The following is a 24,823-nucleotide window of genomic DNA, read 5'->3' as shown; positions in this document are numbered from 1 at the left end:
TTGTCCGAGGGTGAGGGCTTTAAAGACATCCCCATTCCACCTGCTTCAGTATCACCTTGGTGGCACTGGGCCCAAGCCCAGACTTGCCTGTCAGAATATGTGGATATTGCATTCCCAATTACTTCTTATACATGGAATGTTCAAGAACCTTCATCTTCTGACAGATTTCTAACTAAATGAGCAGCTAAGGGGGTAAAAACCTCCCTTCTGCAGATGGGGAATCTGTGGCTCAGAGAAATGTGACTGGCTGGTGACTCACTAGGTCTCAGCAGGGGCACCTTCCCCTCTGGGCACTGGATCCACAAGGTGCTTTGGCATCTATACAGGATTCAAATCTCAGTTCTGTCACAGCCACCCACCATGCAACTCTGGGCAGGTCAGTTCTTTGAACCTCAGTTTCCAGCATCTATAAAACAGTTAAAAGAATGCTTAAAACAACAGAACACCACAGTGAGACAGTTCGAGAGGTGTCACCCGATGGAGTTCAATGTTGACCTGAAATAGCAATTCATGCCACTGTATCGTAGCACTTGGGTGAGTAAGGCAGAAGGACCACACATTCAAGAGCCAACCCAGGTTACACAGTGAGGACCAATATAAAAAATAGATAGAAAAGTAAATCTGTGCTCTGTGCATATCATCACCCCCAGAGATCACATTCGTTAGCTCTGTGCAGAAGAGGGAATAGCAAAGGGCCCCCAAGCATCCTGTGTTTTTGCATGACTAGTCCATAGAGGAGATCCCCCTTCAGAGCCCAGGTTATGATCGCTGGTTTACCCAAGCTACCCTGTGGAGACAGAAGGGAGATCAGGTTAGGGATAGATTGCTGAGATCTGCAGGGGGAAGGAAAAAACCCTCAAACTAGGAACTGAGAGAGGACCTGAAGGAGAGCCACCAGCCAAGGGGGGTTCAGTCCCCTCAGCTAGCTGTTCCATGCAGCAGGCCTGGGGAAGTCATCTCCCCTAGAAAACTAACAGGGTGGAGTTCTCAAGCTGGGTCTTCAAAACGGAAGGTACACTTAGCAAAGAAATACATATATACTCGTGTACACAGACAAAGTGTATATTTTCTGTCATATCCAAATAGAATTTAAAACAGACTGGAGAGGCAGAAATAATGTTGGGTGCAGAGGGTTGAGGAGGGCTGAGTTGGGGTAAAGGGCTGAGGAGATGGTTCAGCTGCCACACAGTCACGAGCACCTTAGCTGTGGTCCCTAGGACCCAAGTAAAACACCAGGCACAGTAGTATGTGCCTGTCATTCCAGTGTTGGGGACATGGAGACAGGAGGATCCTGAGGCTTGCTGGCCAGTGGCTCTAGCCAAATCGATGAGCTCCACATTCAGCAAGAGGCCCTGTCTCACAAGGGCTCCAGGAGGTAAGGAAAGCATCCATACCCTATAGGCAGCTTGATTCTCTATGCCTGGGGCTTTGACTTGAACAAGATTTTCCAGAGAATCCGACCACCACCAGACCACTGTCCAGCATGTGTGGTAGCCCTGGAACCTGACAAAGCCGTCATGAGTCAGTCTTGTGCTCAAGCTGGAGCCATCATCCCAGAGGATCCCTGTGTCTCTTCTTCCGTGCCCTCCCCAACACTTTCCAGTTTCACTTATTCTGTGTATCTTACTGGATTGGATCCAGCTCAAATGCCTCCCCTCAGTTCCCTAGCATATGAGAGGAATGTCTGTGGACAGCACTGGTCAGACTGAGGTTTCTCTGAGGCAGAGCAGCACAGAACACAGCAGACAGTTGGTATTCAGAGAGCAGAACAGAGGTCAACAGCCAGCCTGGCTTCCCACAAAGCAGTCAATACACGGGATGATACAATGTTAGAGAAGAAACCCGTCACCGTGCCTCAGCATAGTCCACTGCTCAGACCTAAATCCTTAACCGAAGAGCAAGAAAGAAATGGAATCCCATCATATTCTGGATTTAAGTGCCAGCACTTCTACTTGCATTAACTTTATTTATTACACAAATAAGACATTTACAAAGCACGACATGAAAGGTATGTAACAAAACAGACATTGGTTTTACAAAAAAAAGTGCTTACTATTTTTTCCGTTTGTGTGTTCCCCCCTTTTTTTGTGTGTATTTAAATAAATAGCCTTGACGGCCTGTACATTCCCAGGCTGTTCTGAACAGGGTAGTGGAGACATTTGAACTGCAACATGCTACTGCCACGTGATCCACACAAAAATTAGACCCTGGGGGAAGGCTCAAGGCAGAGTGGGTACGAGTGACCTGGGTTCAGCTGATCACTTCCCACATGGTTGCAATTGGGGTTTTGATCATTAGGAGCAAAATCAGAGGAAAGATCTGGGTTCCCCAAAGCCAGATCAGACCAGGTTCCTCCTGCTAGAGTCAGTGCCTGGCACAGGCTACTGCTGGAGTTCTGAACTGAACCACGCTCATGGCATTCTGGGAGGTGCTTTCTCTTTGTCCTCAGTCAGCTGACAATTTTGGAAGGGAAATGATGAAAGTTCCCTTCCGGGGCGGCACCCATGCCTAACCCTCCTCCAGGTCCCACAGCAAATAGCACAGTCCTTCTCATCAAGTGCTAATTTCAAGCATGGGGATTCTGAAACCTTATCCAGACTCCGTGAGATAGAGTGCTGTGATAGTTAGCGATGTCTGTCATGGGTGAAGTAAGGACAGCAACTGCATCCATTCTAGAAACTTGCCTTCCCTGTCCTGGAGTCTCCTTCTCAAAGCAAGGAGGAGGACTTTGGCGAAAACATGCTGCTAGCAGCCTCTAGTGAGAAGCGCATCAGGCCACCAAGTAGTTGAATAATTACAGGATAAGTGTGGGACAAATGGGCACCCCAGAAAACATAAGGGAACCTGTGTACCCTGAGACCTTTATTTGGAATTGGCCTCTGCTCTCAGGAGTGGGTGGAGCTGGCTCTGCTCAGAGTTGGTGGGGAAATTGCAGAGGTGCCGGCTGAAAGCCTGGGCTTGGCTACTCACTGAGGTCATGGGCACCTCTCTTCACTGCAGCATGAATCGGAACTAATATTTGGACCACCATTTCACTGGGTTCTGTTCCTTGATCTGTATGAATGGTCCCACCCCACCCCCAGAGAAGACTGGCTCAGGCCTCCTCTCACGACTGAGAAGTGGTCAACAAGGGTCCTTGATGCCAGCCCACCCAAACACTCAGCAGTGCCATTATGCAGAGGACACACTGTCCTTGACTCCTGCTGTGTAGCTGGTAGGGGAGGCCCCTCCCCAAGTTTGCTCTTTTCTCTCCATGAAACGGTCAGCGCCCCACCAAGTCCAGTGTACCCAGTCCCACTCCTCCAAGCCAATGGGGGGTGTTCTCTGGCACGCACCCCTGCCTGCCCCTCTGCCTCTTCATCTGGGCAGGCCTCCATCTCCGCCCTATTGGGCCTCTCAGGGTTGGTCAGGATCTCTTCTTTTTCTGAGTTAACTTGACATAACCAGACAGATGGAAATGATAAAATTAGAACATAGCTTTCCTTTGGGGACATCCCACAAACACTGTAGAGTTTTCCAGACAAAAGCAACAGAGTATATAATGTTGGGGGTTGTTGGCTATTCAGAATTCAGAGATGGTTCTAAGAAAGTAGTAAATAAAGGCCAATATGTGTGTGGGGAGAAAACCTGTGAAGTAGGAGGCTGTTGGTGACTCGCGATTCAGTTTGCCATTGCTGCTGTGAGCCGACGTCAACTACGATTCCTGTTTGATGAGGAAGGACAGGCTGATGTTTTCATGCTGGTGCCACATTTCAGGGAACCTGCCTTCTCAAAGAGGGAAAGACCAGGTCTGGGTTGGGGTGACCACTGGCAGAGGGCAGGATGGCAGTGGGTGAGACTGTATGCAGAGGTGGTGGATCCCTGGCCACAGCTGGATGCTGAATCTCAGCGGCTGAGGGGCAGCTGTGCGGTGCCCATGGACAGATGCGCAAGTGCCGGTAGCGTTAATACTGAAAAAGGATGACCTGCAAGAGAAGGGCAACACAAGTGGCTGAGTTGGTGCGTTTCCCACCAGGCAGCCCAGGGAACCTCAAGGCCTGGAGAACAATGGTGGGGCTCCAGAGCTTAGACCTGAGCTTGAACCCCAGCCCTCAGTTTACGTCCTGTGAGACCTTGGGCAGCTCACTTCCCTTCTCCTAGCCCGTTTCCTCATGTGTAAATCGGGATGGCAATGTCTCTTGAGCAAGGGCAGCAGCGGAGAGCCACTGTGTGCTCTTGTCTGGACCCAGGAACGAAGCAGCACAGTTACCCAGCATATTGTGACTGTTCTATTATTTGCCATTTTATTAATCTCTGACTTGCCCAACTATGAATTGAGCCTTATCATGGGTATACATGTGGAGGTTCAGGCATCCATATCTCCCATATGTAGGGGAGCACTGAGAAGATGTTATAAGCAAGAGCTGCTGAGTACCTTCTGTGCACCAGGCACTTGTGTGGGCTCGTCACACACACTGCCTCCCGTTTCTACAGCATTGTAGGATGGCAGAAATGATTAGAGCCCCATTAAGCAGAGGCAGAAACTCAAGTTGCAAGAAGCTAATTGTACTTCATGGTCTTCTGGGGAGGAGGTGGCAGATCTGGGACTCTGGGTCACCTGACTTCAGAAGTTCGTACTCTATGCTTCACCCGGCCCTGGACACCCCATCCCTCTGGGCCTGAACTTCAGACCCCTGGCTTTGAGCTCCTATTAGGAAATAACTCTGGTCAGACCTTTCTATGCAGGTTACATTCCTTCCACCTGATGGAAGCCAACCAACCCTGACTTCTAAGACCCTTTTACGTGCTAGAGCTATGGGATCAGGGTATATGACCAGGAAGAAATGTAGTTCTCAGAACTTAACAGGTAATGTGGGGCCAAATGATGTTGTGGACATAGGAAGCTCCACCGTGCTCCAGTGATCAGGACTGGCCAGGCCAGCATTAGTCCTTCTTTCTTTTTCTTTCTTTTTTGGCTTTTAGTTTTCAAGACAAGGTTTCTCTTTGCAGCCCTAGCTATCCTGGAACTCTCTCTGTAGACCAGGCTGGTCTTGAACTCACTTGCCTCTGCCTCCCAAGTGCTGGGATTAAAGGTGTGCGCCACCACTGCCTGGCTGCCAGAACTAGTGTGAACAAGTGGACTAGCACCAAGGGGACTCTGAGTATCCTCATAGGTTTCCCAGAAGGACTTGGAATAAAGCTAAAATTGTCGTCGGTCTGTCCCGCCCTACACATGTAGCCAGCAGACTTCACACACATGCATGAGCAGATGTGGCTAACAGAGGTGCTTAGGAGCTGGCAAGCAGGCCTGACAGCAAGAGGGTAATAGGTCATGAAGGAAGGACACACACTGTACCACAGAGCTTCTGGCTACAAAACTGGGGACACAGCCCAGAGCGAGGGTTTCTGGCTCAACAAACAAACCCAGAGGCCAAGAACCTAGAGCCAAGCTGCCATCACCCAGCCTGGCTCATCTTTCAAACTGAACCGGGAAGCAAAGGCTTTCCTCTGAGCTCAACCCTGTGCACTGCTGCAGCTCCTGACTCAAACCCTTCACTCCAGGGACTGGGCCTCTATCAGTTCCCCTACCTCCCTGGGCCTCAACCACACTGAGCAGCCGCAGTCCTTCTAGCTCTGTCGTCCCCATGCCTTTGTACCAGCTGTTCTTTTGACATGGATGCCCTTCTCTTCCCTGCCTCTCCCCTTGAGCTTGTCACTCACTTCCTCTTCTGAATCTTCTGGGGTCACGTTTGACTCCCATTCTGTCTGCTCCATCACCCTACAATGTAACTGCCCCAAACCTATCTATACCACAGAGCCCTTGAGGGCAGAGGTTATGTGCTCGCCCTGTGCAGTCCCAGTGTCGAGTCCAGGTTCAAGTCAGCACTCAGGAGGGAGAGTCAAGTGGGTCTCTGTGAGTGAGTTCAAGGCCAGCCTGGTCTAGGGAGTGAGTGCCAGAAAAACCAAGGCTACACAAAGAAACCCTGCCTCAAAAAACAAAAACAAAACGCCAAAAAGAAAGAAAAAGAGACAGCCATGCCCACACCAAAGGCAGCTGGGAGGTGTCAGCCAGTGTGTATAAAGTGCTAACTTTATAAAGGTACAAAGTGCTAAGCTCATCAGTCAGTAACTTTCATCTTCCTGGAGCCTGCTCTCCAGAGTCTCAGGCAATGCTACTATACCATCCTGCTGGGCCCTCCGGACCCCCACCCTCCAGCCCCGCCCCACGGCGCCCACCTCCTAGGAAGCCCTGTGCACAGCAGGTTTTGGAGAGCAGTGAGGAAGCCTTTCCTCAGTAGTGTCCTCTTCCCCATCAGAATTACAAGAGCCGGGCGACACTCACGCTGGCCTCCAGCTCCTCATTACCCCTGGCTTGAGGATCAGCACCTTCCCAAGCTGCCTCTGGGAGTCTAAGGCGCACCAAGAGCTTTCTGCTTCCCCCATGATCACCCTACCCAGCTTCACTGAGGACCACCATCACCCAGATGCCTGGTAAAGTCCAAGGCCCCCACCTAGCATCCTTAGGGCTTTGTTTCTCACCACTTTTCCCTCACCCAGGCTCTGGGCCTCTGGCTCTCCACATCTGAAATAAGGAGCAGCTTGGGGACAATGGCTTTGAGGATTAACTATGTGGTATATCAGAACTGAAGAGATGACGTTCCTACCCACTGCTGGTTACATCTAAAGTAGACCTAGCTACTTTCACCTGTCATGTGGACAAGATTAAACCAAGCCACGAGACTGAGCGACATCTGTGCACTCTTTACTAAATTCAGTATTAATCCTGGAGTGACCAAAGCTTCGCTACCACAGAGAAGGCCCTGCCAGTGGATCCGGGGTCACATGTGGGCTTCTCTTCCTGGAACCCACCGGCCCTAGACAATCAGGTACTGCCAACAGACAGAAATAAATAGAAAAACGGGATATGACATGGGAAGTGGACCGGTGTAGGACAGAAACCCTCTCCAGAACCTCCAAGCATGAGTAAATTCAAAGTAGGTAAATAAGATGTTTTCGCTGCCCGTGGGTGGGACAGGGTTACAAGGATGACCTCAGAGAAGTCAGGCACATGAAACACACAAGAAGCTGCTCTGATGACGGCCTTGGGGACACACTGGGGGCCTGAGTGATCTGCCACAGCATGGCATGGTACCCATCCAGTGACAGGGGATACTGCCAGAAACCCATTCCCAGCAGGAAGGCTCTGACCCACCAGAAACAGCCAGGCTCCATTTACCTTCTCACCCCGGTTGGAGAGCGGCCCATCCATATCGGCTTTGAGGTGGACAGGGGGCGCGGTGTAAGGCAGTCGGCAGTGCACCTGCCCGCACTGTACCTGACCTGTGGACGAGAGGATGCCTTGGAGCCCATTCCCCAGGCACCACACAGGATCCCCGCCTGCTGTGTGCTCAGAAAGCTGAAGCCTGACCATTAACCCAGAGCTCTAGCTCTGTGGCTTGCCACCTGGGTGGCTCTGGGAACAATCCCAAAAGAGTCGGTTGCAATGCTATGTATGTGTAGGACTCTATCCTGTGCTACAACCCAGCTCACTGGTAAGTTAACATTCCTATACAAATGTACTGAGGCCCTCCTGCAAAGAAGGATGTGCCCATCTGTTCAGATCCTCACCCACACATTCTGATTTCCAGAGCACCAACACAGGCAGTTTAGGAGATTCTGCACCCTAGGAGATTCTGTCCTCACCGCTCTGCTTATAACTGCAGCCCAACAAACAGGCCCGTCCTTCATTTTTTTTAATCTTGACTGCACTTCATTTTGTCTTGACTAGCCCTAGTCACCCAACTTACATATAATTTCATTGTTTATTTAATATTGTCTCTTCATCAACTAAAATGCAGTCTCTATGACATTCCCTCATGCACGGCTGATCTTACTGACTTTCAGGTACCTAGGATGAGGCATAGAATATACAAGGCACTCTTTTCTTATTTTAGCTTATGTATATGTGTGCCTGGCCTGCATGTATGTCTGTGCTCTACATGCATGTGCTTGTGCCCATGGAGGAAATGGAGTTACTGAGCTGCTGTGAGTTTTGGAAATCAAACCCTTATCCTCTTTTTTAAAAATTTATTTATTTTTATTTTATCTGCACTGCTGTTTTGCCTGTAAGTATGTCTGTGTGAGGGTGTCAGATCTTGGGGTTACAGACAGTTGTGAGTTGCCATGTGGGTGCTGGAGAATTGAACTAGGGTCTTCTGGAAGAGCAGCCAGTGCTCGCAAATCCCGAGCCTTCTCCAGCTGGTGTCCCCATCCTCCTAAAGAGCAGTCGGTACGGTCAACTGCTGAGTGATCTCTCCAGTGCCTGCAAGGTACTCTTTAAATGTTTGTTATCTGAACTTCTGTACCCTGTTCCAACATCTAAAACTGTTGAGAAAAGTTTATTATTGGTTCTGTTCCAAATCTCTCACGCATTTCAGCCTGCTTACCACTATGGGTAAGCATTCATTTGCCTGTCTCTTCTCCAGACTGCCCTGCCTGCTCACAATGAAGCCTAAACAGACACTTGCAAGTGATAAGTCAGTTGGGCCAAGTTGCTATGCCCGAGACACAATTCTCTCCTCTGCAGGGTAAGGCAATCCTATTTAATTCTTACAAGACATTTCTGAACAGCTTCAAATTACTCAAAAACTGTGTCTGTACATTTTCTGGAATCTGGTTCCAAAGGTTTTTTTTTTTAATTATTTTAAATTAGATTCTAAGCACTGAATTTAGTTGACTGTAAATGGAATGGCACCCCGCCCACCCCTGCTTGGGTTCACTTCTAAACCCTAACTAAGTTCACAGCCTTAACATTTTATAAAATCCAAGACTTCTTGTCTTCAGTTCACAGCAAAGCAAACGGCTAGGTTGTCCTTTAGTCACGCAGCAGAGGTGTGCATGTCCTGACTCCAGAATCAAAGACAAATCTAGGCTTGATCTGCAGAATACATGAACAGAGTCCTGATCCACTCTCGACAGAAGTCACCTAGACTCATTACCACTCTACACCACGTGTTAGCTGGCTGCCAAGAGAGTCCCTAGTCTTTGGCACCTTCAGCAAGTGTTTAATAGGTGTTATTCAGGCTGGACATTAAGTCATTGTTTAGAAACAAAAGGGAGAAAGTGTCCCTCCTGGTGAGAAGGTTCAGAAATGGAACTGTCTAGAGACAGTGCCAGCTGGCAGCCTGGCACAGCATACAGGGCTCTGCCCCTTGCATCCCAAAGCAGCTGATGTTTAGCCTGTACGTGCTTAATGGGGCCTTTAAGTCAGTTATCTCAGTGTTGCTCACAGTACTGCTTTGAGGGGAGCTACTCTCACGGTCCCTGTTTTAACAAATGAGGACACTGGTTAGCAATCCAGGAAGCTAAGAAATTTGCCCAGTTTCCCCAAGCTAGGAAGGAGCTTTGTAGCTTGATCCCAGGCAGTTACAACACCACAGTCCACACTCAGTCATTCAACAGTGGCCCCTTTAGTTTCCTAGTGTGTAATGGAAGAATGACCAATGACGTTCAGAGCCTTGGAAGGCATCTCCTCGGGCACAAGGCAGGTGCTCTCTAAGCAAGAGTTTGGTCCCTTCTTTCCCCTTTTAGTTGGAGTTCACAGATGATTGCTTGAGAGTATGTGTGTGTATGACTTTTTTTTTTGTCATACCCAGCTTGAGGAAACGACCCCAAAGGGAAAGAGACTCTGTAATAAGCACCTGCTCAGTAGCAGATTCACTGACTGCTTCAAGATCATTTTGCCATGACCCACCCACTCTCTAGTGCTCACCGCCCACCCACATCCTACCCCTTACTGTCTCTATTGGGACCACTTGCTATCCTGCCCACATGGACTCCAGGAAGGAGGGAGGAGAAAGAGAGGGACAGACTGAGATGGAGATATTTGTCCGAGTCCCAGGAGCAATGCAATTCTGACCTACTTACTGACTCTTCTATCTCAGTGCTAAGAACACAGGAGGCACTCAGAGTACACATTTGTTGGATGCCCATGTCACTCAATTCTCAATATCCTTGACAGGCATTATCGCTATTCTAGTTCACAGATGAGGAAACGGAAAGGTTGGAGGAGAGTCTGCGACTTGTCCAAAGGCCTCACAGCCCTGGGTGGTCATGCCATCCTGGCCTCTGCTCCCCAAATGCACCCATGCCAGGATGCCCTTTGAGCCAGGGTTTGCCCACTTTGAGTTCCCCATTGTATGTTCCTCAGTAAGTCTAGCCCATCCTTCGGAGCTCAGCTTGCTTAGAGGCAATGCTCCTCTGGCTCCTGCATCCCCACACACTCCCACCTGGCGTCTTTCCTATATATAGGCTGTCTTGCCCATCAGAAGCAGGTTCCTGCCCCATCCCAAGCACATACACAGTGGCTGCTTGAAGTTTTACTATTTGTTCCCTCTACCAAGGGCCGGACCCACTAAGGAAGGGAGGGAAATTGACCCCCCCATCTTCATCCACTAATCTTCTTCAGATCCCCCCACCCCGTCTAAAAACCGAGGAGCACTTCTCAGCGTCCCCTTCCCCACAGGCCTGGCGGCCCCAGAATCGCTGTCACTTACTCTCGATGTAGCCGTGCAGGGTGACCATTCGCGCCCGCTCGGGGCTGCTGAACGGAGAGTAGTGGATGTCGTCGGACAGGGCGGAAGGGAGGCGGGATGGGGGCGCCCCTGAGGGCGGCACCGGGTGCTGCGGTGTATGTTTTTTATGACGCGCTCGGCAGTTCTGAAACCACACCTGGAACGACAGCCTCCGCAGTCTCAGCAATCGCGGGAAAGGGTCAGCCGTGCCGCCAGGGGACCTAGGCCACACTGGAGAGGGTCGGCCACGTGCACCCGCGACCCTCCGCTACGAGCTCCAGCGCTCGCCCCGAGGCCCGCCCCAGACCTGAAGGCCGAGACCCCGGAGCCCCACCTGGATGACCCTGCGGCTGAGGCCCGTCATGTCCGCCAGTTTCTGCAGCGTCTGCGCGTCGGGGTTGTTGTCCTGCGCGAACTGAGCCTGCATAACCTGCGGAGCACACGAGGGCCCTGAGACCTCCGCCCAATCAGAGGCTCGGGGCCCGAGGCCACGCCCCAGGCAATTCTGCCGTCGCGGCCTCCCGCGGGTCCCCGCACTTGGCGGTGGAGTCGCAAGTCCCACACAGCCACGCCCACTCCGAGGCCCCGCCCACTCGTCTCCGGGCTAGCGGAAGGGTCGGGGTTGCGTACCTGCAATTGCTCTGCTGTGAAAGACGTCCGCGCGCGCTTGGCCGGCTTGGGCTGACTGTCCTGTTCCGAGGGCACTGCCCCCTCCAACGTGAGACCGTTCCCTGGGGGGCGACAGAAGCGGCTGACCACGCGTCCCCATCTCTTCTAGTGGCAGCCTGGAAAGGACCGGGTGGGGGGGAGCTTGTCCCTGGAAGGGTCAGGAGCGAGGTGGCTGGGAGCTAGGATCTCAAGGTCATAGTCCCCGAGCCTAGAGCTCCTCTCCATACTATCGCCTTTTTTTTTTTTTTTTTTTTTTTTTTTTTTAAAGAGAGGAAACTAACTAAGGCTCAGAAAGAAGAAAGCTCCTGGGTGGGAACCCCAGATTCTCTGTCTCAGATCTGGAGCCTGTCTGACCCTAACGTCCCTCCTAGGTAAATTGGAGGAAAACCAAGGTGGAGATAAAAACAAAAGCATGCGGTTGCAGAAATTATAATCCCAATTTCTCAGAAACAATGGGAAGAGGTAGGAAGGTTCCAGTAGTTCCAGTGGCCTACCTCCAAGAGTATCACTGTGTGACTTTTTACTTTCGGTATTTCAGTGCCTTTTTCTTTTCTTTTTTTCTTTATTTCATTTATTTATTACTATTGGTGTTTGGAAACAGAGTTTCTCTGTGTAGCCCTGGCTGTCCTGGAACTCTCTCCATAGACCAGGCTGGTCTCTAACTCATGTAGATCCACCTGCCTCTGTCTCCTGAGTGCTGGGAGTGTGTGCCACCATGCCCAGCAACTTTTGAAGTATTTAAAAGAATCAAATTTTACCTTCTCCAAAGTATGGTTTACTAACTAGGATATATCTTAGGTACTGTCTGTTTTTATAGAACTTTTGCAGCTATGATTGTAAACCAGCAGATACATTCCCATTTTAATACTTCATTTTTCTGAATACAAAAATAATACACTGTTCTTATCAAAAGCCCAAAACTCTGGCAAGCACTAAGAAGGGGAAAGTTACCAGTGACTCTGCCACTCAGGGATAACCTCTGCTCACAGTTTGTTGTAACATTTTAATGGGGGAAAGAACTATGCAGAAGGGGAAAAATATATGTACAAAGAAAAAAAAATGGGAATGTAAACAGGGAGTAACGACATCTCAAAGTTTTCTGAACCACCTCTCCTCATTTTTCTATAATGAATGTGTGTGTTGTTTTGTTTAAAAGCAATGGTTAACGCTGATGGTCAGTGACCAGAAGCCCCAAGTGTTCAAGCTGTCCCGCGTAGGATGTCCATCCCCTGGGTGGTCCAGGAGTGGTTTACAGGCCTGTGGTTTACTGATTAACCATGATGTAGAGGAAGCTGACTCCCAACCCAGCTCCACTGCCGACTTGTCCAGCGCTACAGGAAACTTCAATGTGCCCCAAGTTCAATTGCTCCCCATTTAGCTACTGATCCTAGCAGGAGAAAGTGATCACCTAGGGCGAGGCCACGGCCAGTAACACACTGTTGGCCCTGACTAGCCCTCCACTGGTACCCAGACATTGAGGTAGGGAAGTCCATGCTTCTTGAGAGGAGCTGTGCAATATTAATATTCCAAGAAAATCAAACAGCTTAAGGGTTACTGTACCTATTTTTTTCAGATGGGAAAAATGAAACTCACAGAGACAAGCACATCTCAGGAGTCTCCTGGCTGTTGAAGGGGGTTCTGGAGCATAGGGATGAAGTATCAGAGTGTAGTGTGCTGTGTTATGACAGTTAAAAAATCGGGCTTTAGGGCCCTAGCAGACCTCCTAGACATAACCTTTGGTAAGGCACATGCTGCAAATAACCTCTGCCTCTTTCCTAGCTACAAATAGCACAAAGCTCCTAAAAGTGTTGTAAGGACTTACACAGCCAGCTGCATTGAGAGCAGAACTATGCTGCTTCTGTCCATAGATCCACTAGGGTCCCCCACCTCCCCTTATACATCACCCCAACCCCCCTTGCATGCTGGAAGATTTTCACCCTGATCCTGAGATATCTGTCGTGGAAAAGGTCATAATGTCAGAGCCAGAGGAGATTCAAGGAACATTCTAGACCATCATCTAGATATCTTGCACAGATGTAGGACAGGAAGAATCCCTTAGAGAAAAAGGAAAACCTCAGCTGTTGGCATTGTATGGTGGAGCCTTGTCTCCACAGGTCCCTTTGAAACCTTTATATTCAGAATCCCTGATCCAGGATGAGCCACCCTTAGCCTCTGGCTTTGTGTGAACCATAAGGAAGTGAAAAGGACTGCCCAGATAGCTGGCAGGTGGGGTAGGGTGCTCCACAGGCCAACGAGCTTGTAGGCTGCCGCCGTGCAAGGACCAGAAGAGACCACACAAATGATGGAGCCAGAGAGCATGCTCCACGTGTAACCTCCCCGCGCCCGACCCCCAGTCCACTTTCAGATATTTCAAGGACCGCTCAGCGGGTACAACTGTGCGGACCATACCTAGGTGCTAGGGATGGTGGGAAAGGCTGGGACTAGGTGCTGGGTAGGACGGGTTGGGTACCATTCTCCGCGGCCCTCTTGAGGTTCTCGATCATGGTGTCGTAATGGATGCGGCAAAGCACCTTCTCCTCAACCAGGCCGAATTCCTCTCCGGTGGACAGCTGGCGCTTGCAGGAGAAGCAGGCGAAGCAGGCCAGGTGGTAGGCGTTGCCGCGAGCCCGCCGCACCCAGTCACTGGCATAGATTTGTCTGCCGCATCGGGCGCACTTGGTTCCAAATCGGCTACGGGACAAAGGGGGACAAAGTTCAGAAAGTCTCCCACTCTATCGCTCAGGGCACTCACTGCCCTGGGTTCACATGGCAAGTCCCTACACTTGAATCCATTACTCCCGTGCATCCAAGTTTCACCAAGATGATTGAGAGCGAGATTTTTATTTTCTTCTTGCTTTACCAAGTCTTTCAAATATTCTACAACAACCACTTAACATTTGTATATTTGTTCATTATGATATTCCATGAGCGTTAGGAAAACACTACAGTACAAAACAGGGAAAGTTGTGAGCATTGCCTGCCTTGCAAGATTCTAATCCTTCACAGACTTTAGTCTCAGTTCTCATTTTGCAGAGGAGGAGATCAGGAATCTAGGACCTAGGACAGGCTGAGTCCCATCTCACAAGGAAGGGACCCCAGCAGGCCTGACTCCAAAGAGGAAGCTTTCCTCAGGATACACCTGCATGCACTCACTGACTTTGTGACCCCACAGATCATTGAATTGCTTTTACTTCTTATTTTCCTTGATCTGAGCTATGAAGATGACCATAACAATGACTGCTACTATGAGTTTAGTGCCTTGCAGTCAACCCAAGCAGTCCCGAACTCTGGAGCCCACGACATCCTAATACTAATTGAAAAAAAAAAAAGTCTAGATCAAATGTTCGCTTGTTCCTTATGTCTTCTTTTCATTCTGCGTGTCTGTTTGTCCCTTCCCCTTCTTTCTTTGCTATTTGCAAGGGGGCTTTTAGGTTGCTACAGCCTGGATCCCAGGCTGGGAGTTCCTTAAAGTGCTACCTCACCTGCTTAAGCCTGTCTCCTCCAGTGCACACTCTATCCAGGAAGCAGGACCACCAATCACCCAGCCCCCCAGCGTGGATATCGTGGATATCGGACATTCTCACCCGCCCCCACGATAGCCTTTCCTGTCCTGGTCCCGGTCAGGCTCTTCTCTCTGCCCCATCTGCACTCAGCTCCTACTTTCCAGGATTGGTGTCAATGTATCATCCACACTGCAGTCTGCAGCTAACATTTTAGCATAAACACAGAATCCTGTCCCCGACCTGCTCATAGTCTCTGGTGGCTCCATGCTATCCGTAGGGTCTAGTCCAAGATGCTTCAGATTTACAAAACCCAACAGACCGCATCCTCCTGGGGCCCACCTCTTTCCTAATCTTCAGTATCTCCCACCCACAGTGGAAGATCATTTTCAGTCCTTTGTTGTTCTCTCCACCCCCAACATTTTCCCAGCCCCAGGCCTTTGCAGGTTATTCCTTCCCTGCCCATGCCTTCCCCCAGAGTCTACCACTGTTGCTCACCCTACCAGCACTGATCACACTGTTCTTTAAGTATCTGAATCTTTGGCTTGCCCCTTTTGTCCTTGGCGTTCTTGGAGATGGGTTAAGTATACCCAAAGGATTTATGTTTCTGTCTCCAAGGCCAGCACCTTTCCTCTGGAAAGCACACTCACACTACTGTGTGTGGATAAACAGCCCAGCACAATTCACTCCAGTTACACCGTGGTATTGCCTGTTTTGGCAAATTCAAGTTATTGGCTGTTGGGAATGCTGGGATGCAGCGTATTCATCACCTCTGACTCTCACACAAACTCCACAACATTAATCTCTTGTACAAAGGGAGTCCAGGGACGCTGCCCACGCCTGCCTCTAGGTTTGCTTAGGCTGAGCTTCAGCCCTTTGCCTAATCAAACACCTACCCCACCCAAGTAGATTTTTTTCCGTGCCCTCAGAAATCATGGCTTCCCTGTGGAGGAGTCTAGAACAGTTTGTGGTCTCTATTCCTAATCCCTCAGAAAATGGAGACTTTGCCAATATCCCACCCTCAGTCCTGCTGGTGGTAGCCCCAATGAAACCACTTTTTGGCCACCCATGGGAGGCAGGCTTTAATGTTTGTACTTTGGGATGATGGAACAACCAGCCTTTCCCAAAGCTTTTTCTTCCTGTTAAGCACACCCCTCCCAGCTCAGTGCACTCCATCATCTTTGCTGGAACCAGTGAAGTACAGACTCCAAAACTTATTTATCACACCTGGAGTCAGAGATTCAAAAACCGCAGTTGACTTAATCCACACAACACAGAGTTCATGGTGGGAGCTGAGGTCCCCTCAAAGTGCTGAAGGACTTAGAACCGCTTAGGAGTAGCAGGAATGGAAATGAGGACACCTGGCATCCCAGAGGGGGACAGTATTGGCCTTGGTCTAATGCTGGCCCACTCCTGAAGTAAATTCTGAGAAGTGCCAATAGGAGACGAAGGAAAGGCAGAGTAGGCAAGGGCTGACAATCCGAGCAGCGAGCAGGGGTCCTCTGTACCCAGCGTGCGCGCTATCCCCACACTTGACTCCATGGGATCCTGGTCCCAGTCTCCCGGGAATCACTTTGGTACCTACAGAGATAGGTCATAGTACTCTCTTCCCCTCCCTCCGGGGGTAAGTGCCGCCAGTAACCCACTCGCCAGCAACGCTCACACCCTCTGCACATCACCTCAAATGCTGTCTTCAGCCCTAAACTGAAATGCCACAAATTGGCACAGTTAACCAAACCATCCTCCTCCAATTAGAATGGAGAAATGGAGAAATGGTGGCAGGGTTATTGCCAGTGTTTGGATGCATTGTGTCCCGAGATACAAAGTCTCCTCAAGAAAGAGCGAAGGGAAGCTACGATCCAAGTCTGACAAACTGACAAATTTCTGCTTTGAGACAGAATCCAGCCGTTTTATTCCGGAAGCATCGAAAATCAGCGTCACGCGGAGACAACGAAACTTCAAGAAAGGGATGCTTGGGAGCTGTGGAGGGATTGCCTAAGGGTTTGGGGGATGATTCTACTGACACTCTCACCCACACTGTGAGATCTGAATTTCTTGCGCTTCCCCACCAGGGTCCCAACGCGGAGACGGAAAGGGCCTTGAGTTTTCAGGGTGGAGAGGTGCCCGACAGAGGCTGCAAATCCTAGCAACCGTAAAGGAATACCAACAAGCCCTCTCACCACAGTGGGAAGCAGAAATCCGGTTAGCCGGTTTTGTAGGCGGAACTTCACCCTTGACCAGGTCAGGCTCATTTTCCAATTTTCTAGATCTACTTCCCCTGGACACATAGAAGATGCTCGTAATATTTGTTGGGTGAACGAGCATCTAACCCCCGCCCCCAGCCCTTTGGAATCTCTTCCCCCCGCCTACTAAATCGCTCGTTCCTACGTGGGGAAATGAAGCTCAGGGTGGGGTCTCCTACATTTAAGACGGAAAGAAACTGGAGATCACTTATTTTGGGTTTTAGACGTTTAAGACAGAGAGCCGTAGATTTCTCGAGGTAAACAGGGAGAATTAGAAGTGAATCCCTTCTTCCCTCCCCGCTTCCTCCTTTCTATCAAAACCTTTAAAAAGAAAAGGGTTGTAGAACCAGCAATTAAAAGGTTAAACAGCAGCCTAAGCCTGACTGGAGGTCCTGGCCTGAGGCTCCTTCTTTCCCTGCTCTCTCCACCCCCCCAACATCTGTCCCCCAACAGCTGGTTGCTGCTGGGCCTCTCTGCACGGGGTGAGGGGCTGGAGCCAGGCTCTTAGCCTCCCCTGGGACCCTAGCTTTGAGGAAAGGGGCTGAAGTCCAGATACAGAGCTTGGACTCAAGGTGGAAAACCAGAGAAGACTGCCTCCTCCCACCCCCAAGAGTTGTAAGCCAAGCAGAGAACAGGAACTTCAGTTAGCCCTGGAACTATAAGGCTCTCAACTGCACCCCTATAACGCTCTGTTTCCCATTCCCGTTGTCAAAGAGAAAAGGGATAAGGGCCAGGGTCCTTGGTCTCAGGAAAGTTGCTAGTTATCAACTTCTGAAAAGATTACTTCTGTTCTGCCCCTGGGGCCATGCAAGCATACAGGGAAAATTGGACGAGAATCATGGCGATAGCAGAGAGAGGTCTTTGCCGGTCTATGTGCCTCACAATTGCAGACAGTGGCAGCTGTATCTTGACTGTCGAAGAGGCATAGGGGCACTTAGAGGAAGAAGTTTTAGAGCCAGGTGGCTATGGTGCTTACTCTGAGCATTACTACTTATTAGTGAGCCTACCTTATTCCTCAGAGCTTTAGTTTCCCCTCTCATAATGTATCATACAGGGTGGATCACATGATTAAATGAGATACAGAATACAGCGGATAAGATGTTAGGTAGCCTCACTCTGTGCTCCCAATCATTGGATGACCCCGGGCTTTTCTCCTAGCACATGGGTCTTCTTTGCCTCAAATGGGCACAATGTTCTAGGAGACTACAGGAGCTTCGAGGGCAAGCAGAACACAGGGCAACAGCTGCAGGTAGGCACACTTAGCTGCAGTGGGCTGTGTTTGTTGATGGCAATGGAGAAATGAATGCTTCAAAAAAGGACCGTGAGACCCCTCTACACACACATACACCAAAATCTTCTTCAGTTCGTGTGTGTGCGTGTGTGTGTGTGTGTGCATGTGTGTAGGGGGAATCACATGCATGGGGGATAGTTTCAAGCCCCCACCACCACCAAAAAAGTACAGAAATTAAAGCAAACCCCACTTCCTCACTTCCTTGTTGGTGATCTTGCCAAGAGTAGTAGGGAAGTGGAGAATCAAGTTGAACTCACAATGGCTGGTGAGTTCTCTGGAGAAACTATTGGAAAAACTGAGGCCCAGGGCACGTAATGGGGGAAACCAACTGCCCCCCACAAGTGAAATCAATTCAAAGCAGCAGCAGCAGACTCCATAATTCCCCCATGCTTTGCAACTTCCCTCCCTGCTGAACTTGGAGTTTCTTCCCAACCTCTATCTAATTTCTGAGCCATCAACACCCCACTCTGCCAATGGAGACTGAAGAGATACTGTTGGGGAAGGGGAACAGAGGAGATAGAATCTGCAATAAAACCCTTTTGTGGGGACAACAAGGTCAGAGGTTAGATGCTCTTGGGAGCCCAAAATGTCCACTCCTTGAGGCCCTGGGCAAGCTCTTACTCACCGCTCTCCTCTACCCTCTTGGAAGCTCATGCCTCCCTTTGGCAGAATACTTCAGTCCACACCCCATCAGACCCTTGACCCTGGTTCAGGAAACAGAGGCCTGGGGTAGCATGCCTGGCCTTCTCTTAGCCCCAGTTCTTGAGCGGGAATTCTGCCTCCCACACACCATTATTCAACTCTCTGGGAAGAGTCTATGTTGCTGCTCAATCAGACAATAGTCCTTTCCTGGTGCTCTACAGGCCTTTTCTCTCCCTGTCCTGGGTTTTATTATTTGTGTTACTAGTGAGGCTGCCAGAGATGACTTGTGCCTGTATGGAGACTGTCAGGGAGAGGAGGGATCAGAAAATTCCCAGCTCTTCCCTCGCTTTTGGGCAAAGTGAGCTTTATTCACGTTATTTTCTTAACTTAGGATCTGGTTTTGTTTTGAGATCGCCTGTCATTGGAAAAGGGTTATCAGTCAGAACCTCTTCCCAGAAATGGCCAGCTGGACAGGCAGGTCCAACTCTTCTGGCTGCCTGGGGAAATGCCAACACAGGTTCAAGACTGGTATCCAGCCTGCCAACGGCCATAATGGCTATAACTGAAGCATTCATATTCACTGTCATTTATCAGCCTTTATGGAGACTGCTCCCTCTTGGTGGCCTCCTTGGTCCAGGAGACTGTCTTTTTGGAAAGGAACAGAGCAGAGATGCTGTGACTTGCCCAAGGTCATAATTAGCCTCACGGAGCTCTGTTTCCTGCCTCTGATCAGGCTGGCTGCACAAGCCATCCACCACACCAGTGCAGTGGACCGGGGATTGGTGGGGGCTATAAATGATGGAATCAAGAGCCTAGTTTTGGCTAGCCCTTCAAGCTTTTGGAAAGCATGATATCCAAGGAGTCTCAAGTCACCATGGAGATAATGGGAAGGAATTCCGACACAGGATAAGGTTGGTAAGGTTACCCCGGCCCTTGTCATCAGAAGAGCCAGAAGAAGGCACCTGCCCGGCCTTATTCTATAATGGAAGGCCTAGACATTAGCTTGGTGGGTTCTTGAGCTCCCTGGTAGCTGACTTGTTCAAAGGGATTCCTGATAGTTGTCTCCCTTCTCCCTAATAGGAGTTAGGCCTTGTGCAGAAGGTGACTAGAAAACAGCTGTAATAGACATTTTCTGTCTAAACTAAATCAATAAAACATCAAATGGAGGGGAGCTCATCCTTTTGTTCCACACCACACAAGGCATATGTGCACAGCAGTGGTCGGTTGAAAGCTCTGCATTCATACCACACCCTTACCCCTGGGGGAGAATGAAGTCCCATTCCTCTTACCCCAACTTGCCCTCCCACATCCCAATCCCGATGTGCTCCCTGTCCTGAGCACCTCGCAAACCACGGGGGCGGGGCATGCACAAAGTTTCCATAGTCACATGCAGGACCTATGTTCTCATGGCTCACACGTGAACAGCAAGGCACACGTTTTTCTGTAACAGAGCATACCCACTGTCCATATGCCCTGACCCTGCTCAATGACATATCTTCAGCATCACTGCAGATTCCAGACCATACAGACTCCCTGCACCCGGTCCTAGGACAGGCAGGCAGAGCACCCTCACCCACAACATGAAGGAAAAGGCTGCTTCTCATGGTTTCTTGGAGAACTGCAGTCCCACATGCTGCTAACTTCCCCCCTAGGTTCAAGGACTTCTTTCCAGGTCTCTGGAGGTTCAGAGAGTCTGAGGGTGGCCACCCACCACAGTCCCCGACTTACAAGCTTTCTGGGATCCAGGTCTTCCCTGGAAGACTGAATCAGGACTTCTCTTGAAAGAGAAGGGTGTGTGTGTCTGTCTGTGTGTGTGTTTGTGTGTCTGTATGTCTGTGTGTGTGTAGGGGAATGTATATCATAGAGCAGCTTTATCCACTTCCGGAGAAAGCATTTGAAAGAAGGCGTTGCTCCGAGGAACCAATTACACATCATTCTCCAGCACATTCTCTGCTTCCTGCCTAGATCTGGCAAATCCTTCATCGTGCCCCTGGGCACTGCTGTGACCTCGACCCCGTGGCCTGGTCAGCAGGCGCCTGCTGTGTGCCTCCAAACTAGGAGCCTGCAAGAGTTTGAAAGGCCAACGCCGGGCGGGACCGTGCAACCAGCAAGGATGGATCATAAGCCGCTAGGGAACATGCTTTCGGCACTGCAGCAGCACAGAGTGTAGCCAGATATATGCAACGCCACGCTCTGAAAGCGAGAGCGGGTCTGGAGGCCCAGAGCTAGAACCTAAACCTAGGCAGGGCTGAAGCCTGGACAGAAACGATGGTCGAGCAGTGAAGGGAACAGGAATCTGGGACCTAGTCATGACGCCAGATTAAAAAAGCGGATCACCGCATGAGTTGAGGCGGAGGCAGATATCGAGGTTGGTGCCTAAGACTAAGTGCCAAGGAGCTGGGCTAGGGTTGGAGATGTGGCGTTGGCGCTTGGGGCTGGAGCAGATACAAGCCCAAAACTGAGAGCCAAGCAAAGCTAAAACAAGAGTCCTGAGCCTAACTTAGGATCCTGCCCAAGACAGGCCACGACACAACTTGCTTTCAAGTTGTAACTAAAGCTAGAGATGCAGACGGACGACGGCTAAGAGCCGGACCGATCCCGGCCAGAACCATGGACGCCAAAGCTCGACAAATCACAGCTGGAACATGAGACTCTGAAAAGACCACAGACCGAGCCAGAACCGCAACCCGGGCCCGTCAGACTGTAGGAACCCGAGACAGATCGCCCACCCGAATGCATGCTGGTATTGGCTCTTTATCTGGAGCCTTCTGTTTAAGCAGACGTGCAGAGCAGGAGGGCTGGGCTAGTGCCCCAGCCACGTAGTGCACTTGGGATGGCAGTGCTCAGGAATCGGAGAACACAGGTCACACTAGTGGCCTCGATACGCCTATGCAAGATCTGCGTGCACCAGCACTTCCTGGCCCAACCGCCGCAGCCTACCTGAAGTAGTCCATCTTGCAGTAGATTTCCTTGTTCTTGATGTAGCAGCTATTCTGCTGCCTCAGCGATGTGCGACACACGGAGCACTCGAGGCACCGCACGTGCCAGATGAGGTTGTTGACCTGGGGAGGGGGTGGAGGGGGGGGTCGGCTCAGCGCGGGCCTCTTTCACTCCCGCCCCCAGCCTCCCCATTCTCATTTACAGAGAGAGACACCGAAGCTCAGAAGGGGCGTATGGCTTTCCCAGTTTTCTTCTATAATACGGAGGCTCAAGGAAATTGAAATACACTCTTCCTATTTTCTAGTTGAAACTCAGGGCAAAAGGAGACCTCCCACACTTGAGACCAAAGCTGCGCAATCCATCAGCTGCTGAACTAGGACGCCAAATAAAATGGGCCTGGCAAGGGCGTTGCTTCCCTACAGTCCTCAGGACTTTGCTACAGTTCACGCTCGCCGATGTGTAGGCAACACCTATCTTGACTCACCTTGAGCAGATACCGGTCCAGAATCTCGAGACCGCAACTGGAGCAAATATTCTTGCCTGCAGACGGTACGGAAGAGGCGGCAGAAGGTGGCGAGCAGACAGACGGTGTGCTGGGTGTACATGGGGAGGCTCGACCTTCGTCCTTGTCGAGAGCGCCTGCCAGGGCCTCGGTGTCTGACTGAGCCTAAAATGGGAAAGAGGAAGCGAAGCGCTAAGTCGGACACCCAGAGTTGCCATAAAGACAAATCTGGTTCCTTTGCGCACCAACTGGCAACGAAATGTGCCAGAGATGTCTCGCCCTAGGCTGGAGGACAAGAATGAAAGGACCTATTGGAGAAGAAGGGGCGGCCCCCAACTTTTAACACAGCGTATCCTGGGTGCGAAAGTAGCCAAAGATCACATTCCAGGCCAGAAAAACCAAGGTTAAAAGAGAGGCGGCTCCTATCGGCAATTCTCCAGCACAGGGGTAGAGGTTGATAGCCAGAAGGCTGAGCCAGAGATGCTCTGGCCTGTGTTCTTGGGGGAACTCAGGGCCGAAAGCCGAGCCCAAAGGACTCACCATGGCAGGCGGCGCGGTCCCTTCAAGACAGCGGGTGGTCGCTTTGCAGCCGGACCCTGGCTGGGCCATCACCTGGGGGAGGGGGAGGGAATGCAGGCGACGGCGGCTGATGAACTGGCTCGGAGCTGTCAGAGCCCAGCGCCTCCCCGCGCCTGTTATATAAACCGGCGGCGAACAATGAGTCCTAACTTTGTAGTGGGCATTTAAAGCCCTTCCCCACAAAAGCGGTGTCTCTCTAATGAAGCAATTTGAATTTGGATTGGGTTTTTTCCCTCTCTCTCCCCCTCTCCCTGCACTTAACCCGTGGCTCTTGAAGTAATCGCTTAGTTCCTTTGCAATCCAAGCCTCTGAGGGGGGAAAAAAACACACGCACACACACAAACTACCTGCAATTAGAAATTGTCGTGAATGCCCAAGATAAGAGGTAGCCAGAGTGTCAATTCCAACTGTCAATCAGTGAGATCCATCAGGCCGCCCAAAGAATTGCAAATTTGATTTTTTAATGGTAGTAATTAAAAATCGAATTTTTTTCTCCCTCCACCCCTCCCTTCTCCTACTCTAGGCACAAAATGCAAAAAGGAGAAAAGAGAGAAAGAAAGAAAATAAAAAGGAGATGGGGGTGGTGGTGGTAGTGGTGGTGGTTGAGAAAAATAAAACCCAGAGCACTGGGAGCATCCGCCCTCCCGCCCGACGCGCGCCGCGAAATTGAAGCGGGGATATTGACACCGATTCAAACGCCTTTCGAAGGGCCAGTCCACGGGAAACCTGGAGTCAAAGAGGGCGAGATCGGCAAATGAAATGAGGCCAAAAAAGAGAAAAGAGTGGCCTCCTGAAGGATGAAAGAGAACCCTCCAGACTCTCGGAGCGCCCGGGACCGGCCGGGCGTCGGGATTCTCAGCGTTGCGCCGGCACAACCCCTGGCGCATCGGCGCTATCAGCGCCTATTCAGACGGACAATACTGGCCTCGCCTCCTCTTGATTCGCCTATGTCTTTGCTAAATCGCTTTTTGAGAAATTCCTCCAACATTTGCATAATGTGTTCCCGCTTTCCGCGACCCCCCCCCCCCCCCCCGCACCCGCTCGCGCGCTCTCACACTCGCAGACACACACTCCTCGGGCTTACCCAGCACCCCTCCTCCCTACTACTGCCCCACTGGGCCCGGCCGATCTGAATCCTGGTTCCCGCTGGCCCCGAGACCGTGGAGGCTCACCCACTCTCCAGTTAGCTCACCTGGTCAGTGGCGGGGCCGCCCTCCGCTGGCAAGCGGCAGCCCTCGGGCAGTGCCGGGGCGGCGCTCTCATGCTTCCAGTACATCGGCACGGAAGCGAAGGGCTCTGCGGGCGCACAGCACCGCGAGCGGCGCGGAGGGGGGCCTCGGGCGCCCTGGGGGCAGAGGCTGCTGAGAGAGCTGGAGAGCCGAGGCTCGGGCCCCGCAGCCCCGGGCCCAGCCTCAGCCCCCGCCCCCGGCCTGAACGCAGTCTCGGCCTCCCTGGCTGCCGGCGCCACTGCCTCCTCCGAAGAAGGTCCCGACAAACTTGGAGAGGTCCCTGCAGCTGCCTTTGCTGCTGCCGCTGCTGCCTCCTCCTCCTCTTCCTCCTCCTCCTCCTCTTCCTCCTCCTCCTCTTCGTCCTCCTCCCCTTCCAGCTGCGGCGACGACCGCCCTGCCGCTGGAGCCCCGCTCCGTTCAAGATGAGTCATGCGTGACCAATCCCCTCCCCGCTAAGAAGAGCGAGACACTCACAAGGAGGCAGAGACTCAAGAGACATACACACCGAGAGACACGCTGAAACTCAGCGCTACAGAGAGACTCTGGGAACATGCTAACATACAAAGACACTGGCGGGCTTACAACCTCACAGCTCCTAATACCGCCTCTCCCTCAAGGGCACCCACCGCCCTCGCACAGCCGGTTCATAAGTGCGAGAGGAATCCGTGGTCAGCC

At 51.1% G+C, this 24,823-nt stretch overlaps 1 protein-coding gene across 3 annotated transcripts; it reads right to left on the bottom strand.

Annotated features, from left to right (window-relative positions):
* Positions 1–1,924: 1,924 nt before the first annotated feature.
* On the bottom strand, positions 1,925–24,823 carry Lhx6 (LIM homeobox 6). 3 transcript variants are annotated; one of them, XM_048432264.3, is made up of 10 exons: positions 24,112–24,823; positions 22,881–22,952; positions 22,323–22,505; positions 21,839–21,960; positions 13,693–13,913; positions 11,184–11,284; positions 10,888–10,983; positions 10,536–10,710; positions 7,217–7,320; positions 1,925–3,965 (listed from the first exon to the last, which is right to left on the bottom strand). In XM_048432264.3, exons 1-10 carry the CDS (start codon positions 24,577–24,579, stop codon positions 3,945–3,947), a joined length of 1,563 nt encoding a protein of 520 aa, XP_048288221.2. In that variant the 5' UTR covers positions 24,580–24,823; the 3' UTR covers positions 1,925–3,944. The 3 variants fall into 3 exon arrangements, with proteins under 3 accessions (XP_048288221.2, XP_085537426.2, XP_048288222.3); XM_085681300.2 differs by lacking the exon at positions 22,881–22,952 and having other exon boundaries at positions 24,112–24,467; XM_048432265.3 differs by lacking the exon at positions 7,217–7,320 and having other exon boundaries at positions 24,112–24,466.

The sequence above is a fragment of the Myodes glareolus genome, chromosome 21 (genome assembly GCF_982192425.1).
Source record: "Myodes glareolus chromosome 21, mMyoGla1.1, whole genome shotgun sequence".
NCBI classification, from domain to species: Eukaryota; Metazoa; Chordata; class Mammalia; order Rodentia; family Cricetidae; genus Myodes; species Myodes glareolus.
Note: the sequence above shows the minus strand (reverse complement) of the source record. Positions and strands in the feature narration are given on the sequence as shown.